At 41.8% G+C, this 14,805-nt stretch overlaps 2 protein-coding genes across 12 annotated transcripts in view; one reads left to right on the forward strand and one right to left on the reverse strand.

Annotated features, from left to right (window-relative positions):
- Positions 1-14,805, reverse strand: part of LOC126035485 (uncharacterized) — a 349,826-nt gene that overhangs the window by 126,463 nt on the left and 208,558 nt on the right. The window lies entirely within an intron of this gene.
- The window catches only part of LOC126035446 (transcription factor RFX3-like), a 149,038-nt gene that overhangs the window by 107,343 nt on the left and 26,890 nt on the right, over positions 1-14,805 (forward strand). For all 10 annotated transcript variants that reach the window (XM_049794015.1, XM_049794023.1, XM_049794024.1 and 7 more), the window contains 4 exons: positions 8,959-9,080; positions 10,342-10,454; positions 11,282-11,397; positions 11,893-12,047. In XM_049794015.1, coding sequence (XP_049649972.1) covers positions 8,959-9,080; positions 10,342-10,454; positions 11,282-11,397; positions 11,893-12,047 — 506 coding nt within the window. The remainder of the gene's footprint in view (positions 1-8,958; positions 9,081-10,341; positions 10,455-11,281; positions 11,398-11,892; positions 12,048-14,805) is intronic.

Below are 14,805 nucleotides of genomic sequence, written 5' to 3' on the forward strand. Positions count from 1 at the left end.
GACAGCCAGCTGAATATGAGCGAGCAGTGTGCCCTGGTGGCCAAGAAGGCCAGTAGCATCCTGGCCTGTATCAGAAATAGTGTGGCCAGCAGGACTAGGGAAGTGATTGCCTCCCCTGTACTTGGTACTGGTGAGGCCGCACCATGAGTACTGTGTTCAGTTTTGGGCCCCTCACTACAGGAAAGACATTGAGGTGCTGGAGCATGTCCAGAGAAGGGCAGCCAAGCTGGTGAAGGGCTTGGAGCACAAGTCTTATGAGGAGCAGCTGAGGGAACTGGGGTTGTTTAGTCTGCAGAAAAGGAGGCTGAGGGGAGACCTTATCACTCTCTACAACTACCTGAAAGGAGGTTGTAGTGAGGTGGGTGCTGGTCACTTCTATCAAGTAACTAGTGATAGGACGAGAGGAAATGGCCTCAAGTTGCAGCAGGGGAGGTTTAGATTGGATATTAGAAAAAATGTCTTTACTGAAAGGGTTGTCAGGCATTGGAACAGGCTGCCCAGGGAAGTGGTTGAGTCACCATCCCTCGAGGTGTTCAAAAACCGCGTAGACGTGGCACTTCAGAACATGGTTTAGTGAACATGGTGGTATTGGGCTGACGGTTAGACTTGATGATCTTAGAGGTCTTTTCCAAACCTAATGATTCTATTCTAAGTAGATGAAATGCAGAGAGAAGGGTGCTAGACTGACTGATATTTACAAGGTGAAAAACTTAGTACTGTCTCTTTTCAGTGCAAAATCAGATATACTAAATTACTTTTCAGAAAAGAGGTGTTTATCCAACAGAAAAATTAGAAATTTTCATTGAAAAAATTGGGAACTGTCATGGTTTAAGCCCAGCTGGCAACTAAGCACTACTGGCTGCTCGCTCACTCGTCCATCCCCATGGTGGGATGGGGAGGAGAATCGGAAGAAAAAGATAAAACCTCGTGGATTGAGATAAGGACAGTTTAGTAGGACAACACAAGGAGAGAAGTAATAATAACAGTAATACTAATATGTCATGGTTTAACCCCAGCCAGCAACGAAGCACCACGCAGCCCTCACTCACTCAGCCCCCCACCCAGAGGGATGGGGGAGAAAATCGGGAAAAAGAAGTAAAACTCGTGGGTTCAGATAAGAACGGTTTAATAGAACAGAAAAGAAGAAACTAATAATGATAATGATAACACTAATAAAATGACAACAGTAGTAATAAAAGGATTGGAATGTACAAATGATGCGCAGGGCAATTGATCACCACCCACCGACCAACACCCAGCTAGTCCCCGAGTGGCGATTCCCTCCCCCCATTCCCCAGTTCCTATACTGGATGGGACGTCCCATGGTATGGAATACACCATTGGCCAGTTTGGGTCAGGTGCCCTGGCTGTGTCCTGTGCCAACTTCTTGTGCCCCTCCAGCTTTCTCGCTGCCTGGGCATGAGAAGCTGAAAAATCCTTGACTATAGTCTAAACACTACTTAGCAACAACTGAAAACATCAGTGTTATCAACATTCTTTGCATACTGAACTCAAAACATAGGACTGTACCAGCTACTAGGAAGACAGTTAACTCTATCCCAGCTGAAACCAGGACATAATAAAAGAATGTATAGCGTGAGTGATGCACAATGCAATTGTTAACCACCCTGAACCTGATGCTCAGCCCGTTCCCAAGCCACGATCCCTCCTCCCCCCGACCAACTCCTTCCAGTTTATATACTGAGCATGATGTCATATGTTATTAAATATCCCCTTGGCTGGTTCAGGTCAGCTGTCCTGGCTGTGCCCCCTCCCAGCTTCTTGTGAAAATTAACTCTATCCCAGCAGAACCCAGGACAGGAATTCATGAACCAACTGTTATCTATGGAATGTTTTTACACAAAACTACTAACTTTGAAGTTTTTGACTTAAAATTTTTTTATGGAAACCTACACATTTTAAAAGCAATAGTAAATAATTTGATAGAATTTTTATCACATTGGAATATGCTTATCATAATAGTAATTTTAAACAAAAGTTTAAATATATATATATAAAAATGACCAGTATTTCTTATTCTAGCATGTTTAATACAATTTTGCTGTTCTCTAGCATGCAAAAATTTTTACCTTTACTTTTTATTTCTTTTGATATCCTAATTTTGCAGTTTTTAGGATACAGTTTGGTCAGATTTTCCCCTGAAATGTGTATGGGGGAAAGCTTGAAAATATCCATATATTTGTTTGTTTATTTTAATGCAAATCAAGATTCTCATCTATGTACTAGACCTCAGAAGTTAGGGTTTGGGGGGTGGGGGACAAGATAAAAGAGCCACATGTAAGAAAAACAAACAAACAAACAAACAGTCGTGGTTTAACCCCAGCCAGCAACTAAGCACCATGCAGCCCCCTCACTCACTCCCCCCCCGCCAGTGGGATACGGGAGAGAATCAGAAAAAAAAAGTAAAACTCGTGGGTTGAGATAAGAACAGATTAATAGAACAGAAAGGAAGAAACTAATAACAATAATAATAACAATAATAAAAAGACAATAATAATAAAAGGATTGGAATATGCAAAATAATTGATGCACAATGCTTGCCACTCACCAACCGATGACCAGTTAGTTCCTGAGCAGCGATCCCCCCAGGCCAACTCCCCCCAGTTTATATACTAGACATGATGTCACATGGTATGGAATACCCCATTGGCCAGTTTGGGTCAGCTTTCCTGGCTGTGTCCCCTCCCAACTCCTTGTGCCCCTCCAGCCTTCTTGCTGGCTGGGCATCAGAAGCTGAAAAATCCTTGACTTTAGTCTAAACATTACTTAGCAACAACTGAAAACATCAGTGTGTTATCAACATTCTTCTCATACTGAACCCAAAACATAACACTATACCAGCTACTAGAAAGGAAATTAACTCTGTCCCAGCCAAAACCAGGACATGCATTAAGCTGCATTGCATTTTTTTAAACACTGTGTATTTCTGAACTAAGACTTCTGCCACAGTTATGAAGCATGCTTAGTATATATTTGAGAATTTTGGTATATATCTGTATATTTGTATAAAATTTATCTTACAGTATTCAGAACTCTAGCATGTTTTAACATAAGATAAAGGACTTAATACTCTAGTTTGAATCATTAGGAGTAAACTTTCTTATTTTCCACTTTTATTAATGTTTCTAATTTTATTTTAAAACTAAAAGAAAATGTTTTAACTTCTGTGCAATAATTCTCTTATAAGAAGACTTTCAGAGCAAAGAGAATCTAAGAATCACAAATGTTTCCTTCTCCCTTCTGATTTCTCAAATTGTGAAATGTTATTTATCTTTTGTCCTTTAGAATCATCTGTCACCCATATTAGCTTCTTCTGTTCAATTGTATCAGTTTTACCCCCCCTCCATCAATCGCATCTAATTGGATAGACACTTCTAGTTCTTGGCTTCTTGACAAACAGTGTAGGCTGAATTTATGCTACAGATCACTTTTCTTCATTCTTTCTTAATTTGAAAGGCCATGCAACTTTCCTACTTGTGTCACATTGTACTTCGTATATGTAGCAAGGTTTTGGTACTGGGTAAGGGGCTGTCCTGTGCCGGGCTGAGCCAATCAACAAAGTTGGTGGTGCCTCTGTGAAAACTTACTCTAAGACAGGGCAAAAAACACCAGACACGCATGGGAGGAGGGGAAAAAAAAGAGTGAGAAACAGCAATACGAACACCAAGGTCAGAGAAGGAGTGGGAGGAGGTGCTCCATGGCGCCAGAACCAGTATTCACATAGCAGCTTGTGGAACAGACCATGCTGGAGTAGTTGGATATTTCGTGATGGAACTGCAGCCCATGGCAAACCCATGCCGGAGCAGAGAAGTGTGAGAAGGAAGGAGTGGCAGAGAGATACTGTTATGTATTGACCATAACACCCTCCCACCCGCCTCCTTGAGCTGCTCATTGCTTCACTGAAGGGACTAGATGTAACCTGTGCCGATAACAAGGAGGGGAGAAGAGGAGTCTGGAATGAAGGCATGAAGCTGAGCCTTGGAAAGGAGGGAGGGTGTTTTAATATTTGTCTTTTTTGCTCCTGTTCTTCCTATTTTCTCCACTTGACCCAATGGGGCGGGGGGGGGGGTGTGAGTGGCTGAGTGGGGGTTTCACTGTTAGCCAAGGCTAACCCACCACAAACATGAATATATCCAAAGACCTGCTAGAGGTATGCTTGTGTTCAGTGTTTGACATGGGCCTGAATTCAGGGTCTGAGATTTCAGGCATGAATTTCAGTTGAGTGGCAACAATCACTGAGCTAATTCAAAGGTGGTGCTGCTAGTTGCTGAGTCCCAGTTGTGGTCAACATGAGCTATGGGAGTGCTACTTCTCTGTTCCAATAAGAAATAAATAAAAAAAAAAGTAAACATAAACTACAGGTGACTGTTTCTATCAGTCCCATCTCCCAGCTGAGACAGTAGCTTGGACACAACAGACACAGATCAAGAGATTGAAAGCACCTTTGTACTGGAATAGAAGAAATGCACAGGTAGGGACTTGCCTCACCTATATAGGTAATAGCCCTGCCTTTCAACTGGAGCTGCTGTATGGCTCAGACTTCCAAATGGAAGGCTTGTTTGCCTTTGACATACTGCTGCTAGATGGATTACGGGAAGGAAATGCCAGGTTGTTTAAATAATTGAATTCACATAATCACAAAAATCACAGAATGGTTGAGGTTGGAAGGGACCTCTGGAGGTCATCTGGTCCAATGCCCCCTGCTCAAGCAGGACCACCTAGAGCCAGTTGACCAGGATTGTGCACAGACAGCTTTTAAATATCTCCAAGGAGGGAGACTCCACCACCTCCCTGGGAAATTTGCTATAGTGCTCAGTCACTCTCACAGTGAAAAAGTGTTTCCTGATATTCAGAGGGAACCTCCTGTGTTTCAGCTTGTGCCCATTGCCTCTTCTGCTTTCACTGGACACCACTGAAAAGACCCTGGCTCCATCTTCTTTGCACCTTCCCTTCAGGTGTTTATATACATTGATGAGATTCCCCCTGAGCCTTCTCTTCTCCAGGCTAAACAGTCCCAGCTCTCTCAGCCTTTCCTCATAGGAGAGATGCTCCAGTCCCTTAATCATCTTGGTGGCCCTTTGCTGGACTCTCTCCAGTATGTCCATGTCTGTCTGGTACTGGGGAGCCCAGAACTGGACACAGTACACCAGGTGTGGCCTCACCAGTACTGATTAGAGGGGAAGGATCATGTCTTTCCACTTGTTGGCAATGCTTAGCCTAATGCAGCCAAGGATACCATTGGCCGCCTTTGCAGCAAGGGCACAGTGCTGGCTCATGTTCAACTTGCTGTCCACAAGCACCCCCAGGTCCTTTTCTGGAAGCAGCACAACCCTCTGGAGTATCAGCCACTCCTCCCAGTTATGGTGCTGTCTGCAAAATTGCTGAGGGTACATTCTGCCCCATCATCCAGATCATTAATGAATATGTTAAAAAGGACTGGAACCAGTATTGACCCCTGGGGTACACTGCTAGTCACTAGACTTTTTGCCAGTGATCACCACCCTCTGGGCTCAGCCATAGTGGTGGGTTGACCTTGGCTGGCCACCAGCAGGACAGGGGGAGAAAAATACAACGAAATGCTCATGGGTCAAGATAAGAACAGGGAGATCGCTCACCAATTACTGTCACAGGCAAACCAGACACGAATTAGGGAAATTAATTTAATTTATTGACAATCAAACAGAGCTGGATAATGAGAAATAAGAACAAATCTAAAAAAAACCCTTCCTCCCAACCCTCGCTTCTTCCCAGGCTCAACTTCACTCCCAATTCTTCTACCTCCTTCCCCTGAGTGGCACAGGGGGATGACGAATGGGGGTTGCGGTCAGTTCATTATGCGTTGTCTCTGCCTCTCCTTCCTCATGCTCTTCTCCAGCTCCAGCATGGGGTCCCACCCATGGGAGGCAATCCTACACAAACTTCTCCAACGTGGGTCTTTCCCACAGGCTGCAGTTCTTCATGAACTACTCCAGCATGAGTCCTTTCCATGGGGTGTAGTCCTTCAGAAACAGATTGCTCCAGCATGGTCCTCCACAAGGTCACAGGTCCTGCCAGAAAACCTACTCCTGTGTCAGTTCTTCTCCACAGGCTGCAGTTCCTGCCAGGAACCTGCTCCAGCATGGGGTCTCCACGGGCTGCAGCTTCCTTCAGGGCACATCCACCTGCTCTGGTGCAAGTTCCTCATGTGCTGCAGGGTGGATAACTGCTCCACCATGGATCTCCATGGACTTCCTGGGTACCACCTGCCTCACCATGGTCTTCATCCCAGGCTGCAGGGGAATCTCTGCTCTGGTGCCTGGAGCACTGGCTGAATGGCTGTATTGGGTTTATGTGGCAAAGTTTTGGTAGCAGGGGGGGCTGCAGGGGGCACTTCTCAGAGGAGACATCAGAAGCTGCCCCCATGTCAGACAGAGCCAGCTCCAGCTGGCTCCAAGTTGGACCCACTGCTGGCCAAAGCTGAGACAATCAGTGATATTTGTATCACCTCTGTCATAACATATTTAAGAAAGGGTAAAAAAACCTGCTGCACAACAGCAGCTGGGAGAGAGGAGTGAGAACATGTAAGAGAAACAACCCTGCAGACACCAAGGTCAGTGAAGAAGGAGGGGGAGGAGGTGCTCCAGGCACCAGAGCAGAGATTCCCCTGCAGCCCGTGGTGAAGACCATAGTGAGGCAGGCTGTGCCCCTGCAGTCCATGGAGGTCCATGGTGGAGCAGATATCCACCTGCAGCCCGTGGAGGACCCCACACCAGAGCAGGTGGATGCCCGAAGGAAGCTGTGACCCCCTGGGAAGCCCACGCTGGAGCAGGCTCCTGGCAGGACCTGTGGACCCATGGAGAGAGGAGACCACATTGGAGCAGGTTTTCTGGCAGGACTTGTGCTCCTGAAGGACTGCACACCGTGGAAGAGACCCACGCTGGAGCAGTTCGTAAAGAAGTACAGCCTGTGGGAAGGACCCACGTTGGAGAAATTCATGGAGGACTGTCTCCCGTGGGAGGGACCCCACGCTGGAGCAGGGGAAGAGTGTGAGGAGTCCTGCTCCTGAAGAGAATGAAGCGGCAGAGACAACGTGTGATGAACTGATTGTAACCCCCATTCCCTGTCCCCCTGTGCCACTCGGGAGGGTAGGTAGAGAATCCGGGAGTGAAGCTGTTCCTGGGAAGAAGGGAGGGGTGGGGGTAAGGTGTTCTGAGATTTGGTTTTATTTCTTATTACCGTACTCTGTTTGGCAATAAATTAAGTTAATTTTCCCCAAGTTGAGTCTGTTTTGTCTGTGATGGTAATTGGCAAGTAATCTCTCCCTGTCATTATCTCGACCCACGAGCCCTTTGTTATATTTTCTCTCCCCTGTCCAGTTGAGGAGGGGGGAGTGATAGAGCGGCTTTGATGGGCACCTGGCCTCCAGCCAGGGTCAACCCACCACAATAAGGTAATATGAAAACCAAATATTGTGGTGAATCAAAGTGAAAGAAAAAACCCTAATACATTATTAGAGCTTAGTTTGGTTTATGTTTCTAAAGCCCTTAGAGTTTGTTTTTAGCAAACCAGAACAGTATAAGCCTTTCTTTTCAATGAAGAAGGCCTCTTGGCCCAATTAACATAAAGTATGATAACTTTAGGAATGTTAATACTTGGAAACAAAAACTTCTGTCATCATCTTAATCTAATATTTCTTGTATATCCCATGTTCTATGTTATTCTATAGTTAAATATGTCTGGAATGACCAGAAGCTTGGATGCTTGCTTCTTATGGGAGCTTTCTCATAAACTAAAATCTAAGTAGTTACATAGGGCATTCCTATTATCTGTTTAATAAGATCAAACTGAGAACATGCTCACAGCTGACTCAGCTGCTTCTTAAGAGGACCATTTTCAGAGTGGAATTTGTTGACATTTCTAAAATTAATACAAAGCTTCATAATTTGCGCAGTGCAATTTCAGACTTGAGTGACAGTTCACATGCATTGCATTCTGCACCAAGGTTTCTCTAGTTTTCTTCTGGCTACAAGGCTATTTCAGAAGGACAAAGCTTCTGAGTTCTTATCACTAAGAGCTGGGGCAGAATTAATTTTCAGTTGTGTTGGAGATGGCAGGCAGAATCTTCAGCCTGTCAGTGTGATGGTCTTAATATCTGACCATCCAAACCAGGATTCCTATTTGTATCTTTGTCTTTTTTATTCTTTATAAATCTTTTGTGACTTGACTGATGAAGAGTTTAGAACAGAATAGTTCAGTTCAGTTCAGTTCATTTAGAAGGGACCTACAATGATCATCTAGTCCAACTGCCTGACCACTTCAGGCCTGACCAAAAGTTAAAGCATGTTATTAAGAGCATTGTCCAAATACTTCTTAAACACTGACAGGCATGGGGCATCAACCACCTCTCTAGGAAGCCTGGTCTAGTGTTTGACCACTCTCTCTGTAAAGAAATGCTTCCTAATATCAAGTCTGAACCTCCCCTGGTTCAGCTACTTAGTTTAAGTCTACGTAGCCTTCTCAGACCTTCTGAGCTCATGAGAAGTTTGTTACATTTTAATATTATTTAAATTCCTTTGTCTCCAAACAGATGCATGGCCCTTCTTAAGATGATTAAACCTTATTTTTGAGCTAATTGATTCCTGGGAAGGCAAGTCCTTTGGAAAAGGAAAGACTGTGTTTCTGTTTAGTGTAAATGAGCTTTAGGTCTTAGTGGTATATTTTTAAACTAAATTCCACAAGAAATTGGTAGTTGTGCTGTGATATCAGCTTTATGAATTTTATAATGCATTGCCAATGTTCTACCTTTCTCTACTACAATTATCCTGATGTTACTTTTTTCTTGTGTGTGAACTAGCAAAACTGTATATCGAGATAGAGAAATCAGGCAGAACAGAGTGTGATATTGCACTTACAAAACAGTGAACATAACAAATAATTTTGTATTTGATAATTTTGTAGGTACAAGCCTGTGCAGAAAGTGGATGGAGTTGCAGATGGTTTCACAGGAAGTGGTCAACAGACAGGCACATCTGCTGAACAAACTATAATTGCCCAAAGTCAGCATCATCAACAGTTTTTAGGTATGAAAAGATGTGTTATGCTGTTGTATAAATAAAATAAACCCCATTATCACCATGAACATCAAGTCATACAAATGCAATAATTATTTTAGTTATGTTGCCCTGTTTAAAACTCTCACTCATAACAGAACAAAAAGATACTCATAGAAGCCATATGTTCTATATTGTAAGACTTATGCAATATTTAATATGCATCATGCAGATATGAAAGAAAAAATGTGAAAAATCTACTTGCGTGGTAGATTTAAAATATATTGCAATGCAGTTGTGATGAAGCATTTTATACAAAAATGCATACTGAAAATCTTTCCCTAAAAGCTCATTAATTTCCACTGGCTTCCCAATTTTTTGAATATGCACATAAATTGGGATTATATTTTTGCACTGCAGTTGTGTTGACCATTGACAAGAAGGTGTATTGATTTTGTGCTGCAATGTTATAAATGGAAAGAGCCAAATAGTTAAAACAAGAAACCCAAGGTTCGTGTTTAAAAATGTGTATTTTGTGCATTCATTGATGTAACTAAGCATATTGATGTCTCAGTTGTGGAAGCAAATCGTAATTTAGTAATTTGCTAATGTAAAAGAGCTTATTAAATGTGTTATTGTAATAATTGTACACTTAGTTTTGAGTTCATATATTGTGATTTTGAAGCACCACATCCTTTGGCCTAACATTGCTGTTACTGGAATCATTGGGAACCTTAGGCTATAGTTCACATGTTTTTGAATTTTCCCTTCCACTGTCCCCCCCCGGATGATAGTGCATTTTCCCCCCCATACCAGTGTATCTCTTGGAAACATTAATGAGAAACAGTAAAAGCACATGTTGGCTACAGTTGAAAGTCTTGTAAATTTCAAATAAATATATGCTGCTGAGTCTACTAAACCCTAAGATGCATGACAATGCAAAAACTATTCAGTTGATCAAAACAAAAACTATTAAATTATATTAAACTCTCATGTACTGAAATGAATATTCTGCTTCATCCTGTCATATTCTGAAAATGTGTCTTAGCTTTTTTTATATACAGGTACAATATGTATGTGAAATAATTTGCTTTTGCTTAAAAAAATAGCTAGCTGGTTTGTTCACAATTTTATTGCAACTTTAAAATATATTAAATACAAAAGACATTCCTCTTGGGGCATTATGACCTTCTAACTTTATGTCTTTACATCATCCTTAAATGCTTTCTAATCAAACTGTAGTTGGCACCATTAACAATAGCTTTCTTCTGTTATCTTGTCATGGAAACAGATGCATCTCGAGTACTTCCAGAGTTTGGAGAAGTTGAAATATCTTCTCTGCCAGATGGTACTACCCTTGAGGACATAAAATCACTGCAGAGTCTTTATCGAGAGCACTGTGAGGTAAGAGAAAAGAGGTATTACACATAAATCATTCTTTGAAAATCCGTCTTCTAGTGAGAATTAGTACAACAGGATGACTGACACAAACCATATTACAGCCAGCCTACTTGTATCTGATATGCTCCTCAAATATTTTGCTTATTCCATCGGAAGGGACATTTGCAAAAAGACTTCTCTGGAATTTCTGTCTTTACAGGGAAAGAAAATAACATGTAATAGAATACCGATACTGGAATATAATCATGTGTAGGTTTTGAGAATTTTAGATAAATTTAACTTTAGATAATATATATACAGAGTTTTGCTTTTGTTTATAGGAGTTGAAATCAGGTTAAATTATTATTTCTAATGTTTATGTTAAAAACAAACTTACTTTTTTCTTCAAGTTTTAAAGAAGGTTGTTTAAGAACTTAAGGCCACATTTCATTTTTAATAATGTTTTTTAAAATTATTGTTGAAGGTGCTTTAAAACATGTAATGAAGTAACAAAATTCATGAAATAACAGGTTTCCTTTGTGTTTGTAATAGTGTTAAAAGTTCTGTTTAGGTGAATTCAGCTGATATATGTGCTTAGGCTCCTTTCTGGAGGCTTCCCTGTATTTGCACTTGGCCTGATCTGAGTCTCTGCCCACACTAGTATGGACAGTTGGAAAATTTGTTGCTAAAAAGTTATTTAAAAGGTTATTATATTTTTATTTATAAACATACATTTTACTATTTTTTCCACAAAATGACCGGGGGAGCTATACCCCTGGGAGGAGTTGGGGGGGGGGGGGGGGGGGGGGATGAGGTAGAAGACTATCTGCAATTGTTTTATATTTTTTTAGGCAATAGTGGATGTTGTTGTGAATCTTCAGTTTAGCTTGATAGAAAAATTGTGGCAAACTTTCTGGCGTTATTCTCCCTCTGCTCCAGCTGACGACACAACTATTATTGAACTGAGGTCAGTAAATGTCTCTTTTTGTTTACTGTTCGCCATCATAATATAACAGCAGGAGTCAAATCAAAGAAAGTCTTAGTTTTACATATAGGCTAAGAATCTTTTCTGATATCAGTTTGTCAGGTTAAATTTGTGTTGTCTGCTATTTGACATATAGGCTGTTGGTATATGTCAAACTGCAGCCTTGAAATGATTGTATACATCTTCTATTTTTTCCTTTGTTTGGATGATTGAAGTTAAAGTATCTTTTTGCAATATACTGTCCAGTTCGTTTAAATTGCAAGGACCATTTTTAACATACCTCTGAATAATTTATGGGCTGGAGCAGAACTTTGGAGGCCATTTTTCCCCAGTTTCATATGAAGAAGTTAAAGAGTTTCAATTGGATGTAACAGAGACATTTATAAAGTTTTTATTAAATAATCAATTTTTAAGTTCATTGTACTTTTCTTATCTGTATGTAAATGCATTTTCATTTGTTACATTTATTCACACCAGCAATCTGAGTGAAATAGAAAGTCGACTTCCAAAAGGAAAACTGATTACTTTGTGCAAAAATGAATCTATTCTGAAATGGATGGGTAATTGTGACCATGTGATGTACCAGGCTTTGGTGGAGATTCTCATTCCTGATGTCCTTAGACCTATTCCTAGTAAGTTAAACACAGATAACATCTTGTAAGACTGTGTTTTGGTTTGTTTTATGTGGTGATTTTTTTGTGCCTCACATGAAACTTTTGGGAATAATTTAGAAGGACGTAAACATAGTGTGTGTCATATGTACATAATTCTATTGAGTAGGAAGGTGTACTAGAATTGATGTAAGCACTGTATTTAAAGAAAAGGAGACTGGATATTTCACTGCATTTAGGAAAGTCTCCAGAAGTTTTAAGAATATGTTTCCCTATGGAATACGCTTTTGTCACTGAAAATTCTAAGTTTTTATTACTTTCAAGATAAAAATGGGTTCCTTTACTTACTGGCTCTAGTCTACCCGACAGCTGTGAGTGCACTATGGCTCTGAGCCTGAGTCCGTTAATATCAGACAGTCTTTCCGCCGACTTCAGTAGGCTTTAGTTTGAGATTTACATATAAAAGTTTTAGTTGATAAAAAAAAAAAAAAGTATATGCTTTGTCATTTCATTTTTGGATAATTAAACATTTATGTATTATCAGTGGCTACTAAAACCTTATTAGTTTTGATACCTATTAAACCAACATAACACTGTCAAACATTTTGTCTTGTTTATTATTCCATTCTACTATACTTTCTGTTCTATTTACAGTATGAAGGACTCATCAATCAATTCTAGTATTATGGTCAACTGACCATTATCAGGAATAGATCTTTCTTTTCAAATTTGATTTTATAGTATTCATCATTGCTCAAGCACGGTATTTTTTTAATGGCTGATTTTGGTAGTAAATGATTTTAAATTGTTTTCCAGGAAGGATAAATTCCTTCTTAAAAAATGTATTGCATTTTTGTATGTTGTGTTAAATGTTAAAAAGGAATTATAATTACATATATATAAAAATACAATAAATAATATTAAAAGAAATTATAAAAGAAATACTAGGAACCAAGCGGGAAACACCTGTGAAATGCCTCAAAAGAATTAGGCTGTGTTCCTCTAAAAAGGTGACAAGGTTGATAGGCCCACTGAAGTGCCTCTATAGCAATGCACGCAGCATGGGTAACAAACAGGAAAAGATGGAAGCCACTGTGCACCTGGAAAGCTATGATTTAATCGCTAACACTGAAACTTGGTGGGATGAATCGCACAACTGCAGCGCTGCAATCGATGGCAATAAACTGTTCAGATGGCACAGGCAAGGAAGGAGGGCGGGGGGGGGGGGGGGTGTGGGGGTGGCCTCTATGTAAAAAAATGGATTGACTGCATAGAGCTGTCTGAAAAACAGGAATGAACAGGTTGAGAGCTTATGGGTAAAAATAAGAGAAAAGCCAACAAAGGAAACCTCGTGGCTGGTGTTTACTACAGGCCACCTGATCAGGGGCAGGATGTCGATGAAGCATTCTTACTTCAACTACAGGAAGCATCACGCTAGCGGGCTCTGATCATCCTGGAGGACTTCAATCACCATGACACTGGCAACCTCTCTTCCCACATCTCTCAAGAAGCTGGTCCTCAAGGCAGGGACTGGGGGAATGAAGTTCCTCCCATCATAGAAGATCAGGTTTGAGACCACCTGAGGAACCTGAGCATACACAAGTCCATGGGACCCAACGAGATGCATGCCAGGGTCCTGAGGGAATTGGCTGATGTAGTTGCTAAGCCATTCTCCATTATATTTGAAAAGCCATGGCAGTCAGACTACGTCCCCGGTGACTGGAAAAAGGGAAACATTGCACCCAGTTTTAAAAAGGGTAGAAAGGAGGACCCTGGGAACTACTGACCACTCGGCCTCACCTCTGTGCCTTGGAAGATCATGGAGCAGATGCTCCTCGAAGATATGTCGAAACATACGGAAGACAGGGAGGTGATTACAGACAGCCAACATGGCTTCACCAAGGGCAAACTGCCTGACTAATTGACTAATCCAGTGGCCTTCTACGATGGAGTGACTGCATCGGTGGACAAGGGAAGAGCTATGGTTGTCATCTACCCGGACTTCTGTAAGGCGTTTGATACAGTCCCCCACAACATTCTGGCTGCTAAATTGGAGAGGTACAGGTTTGATGGATGGAACTGGCTGGATGGCTAAGGAACTGGCTGGATGGCGACATCCGAAGAGTTACAGTCAATGGCTCAGTGTCCAAGTGGAAACCGGTGACAAGTGGTGTCCCTCAGGGGTCTGTATTGGGACCAATACTGTTTAATATCTTCATCAGCAACACAGACAGCGGGATTGAGTGCACCCTCAGCAAGTCTGCAGATGACACTAAGCTGAGTGATGCAGTTGATTTGCTAGAGGGAAGGGATGGCTTCCAGAGGGACCTAGAGAGGCTCGAGAAGTGGGCCCATGCAAACCTCAAGAATTTCAACAAGGCCAAGTGCAAGGTCCTGCACGTGGGTCAGGGCAATCCCCAGTATCAATACAGACTGGGGATGAATGGATTGAGAGCAGCCCTGTGGAGAAGGACTTGGGGGTACTGGTGGGCGAAAAATTGGACATGAGCCAGCAACGTGCACTCGCAGCTCAGAAAGCCAATCGCATCCTGATCCTGGGCTGCATCAGAAGAAGCATGGCCAACAGGTCAATTCTCCCCCTCTATTCCGTTCTCGTGAGACCCCACCTGGAGTACTGCATCCAGATCTGGGGCATCCAGTTCTGTTTGAGCGGGTCCAGAGGAGAGCCATGACAATGATCAGAGGGCTGGAACACCTCTCCTCTGAAGAAAGGCTGAGAGAGTTGGGGTTGTTCAGCCTGGAGAAGAGAAGGCTCCGG

The sequence above is a fragment of the Accipiter gentilis genome, chromosome W, assembly GCF_929443795.1.
Source record: "Accipiter gentilis chromosome W, bAccGen1.1, whole genome shotgun sequence".
Lineage (NCBI taxonomy): Eukaryota > Metazoa > Chordata > Aves > Accipitriformes > Accipitridae > Astur > Astur gentilis.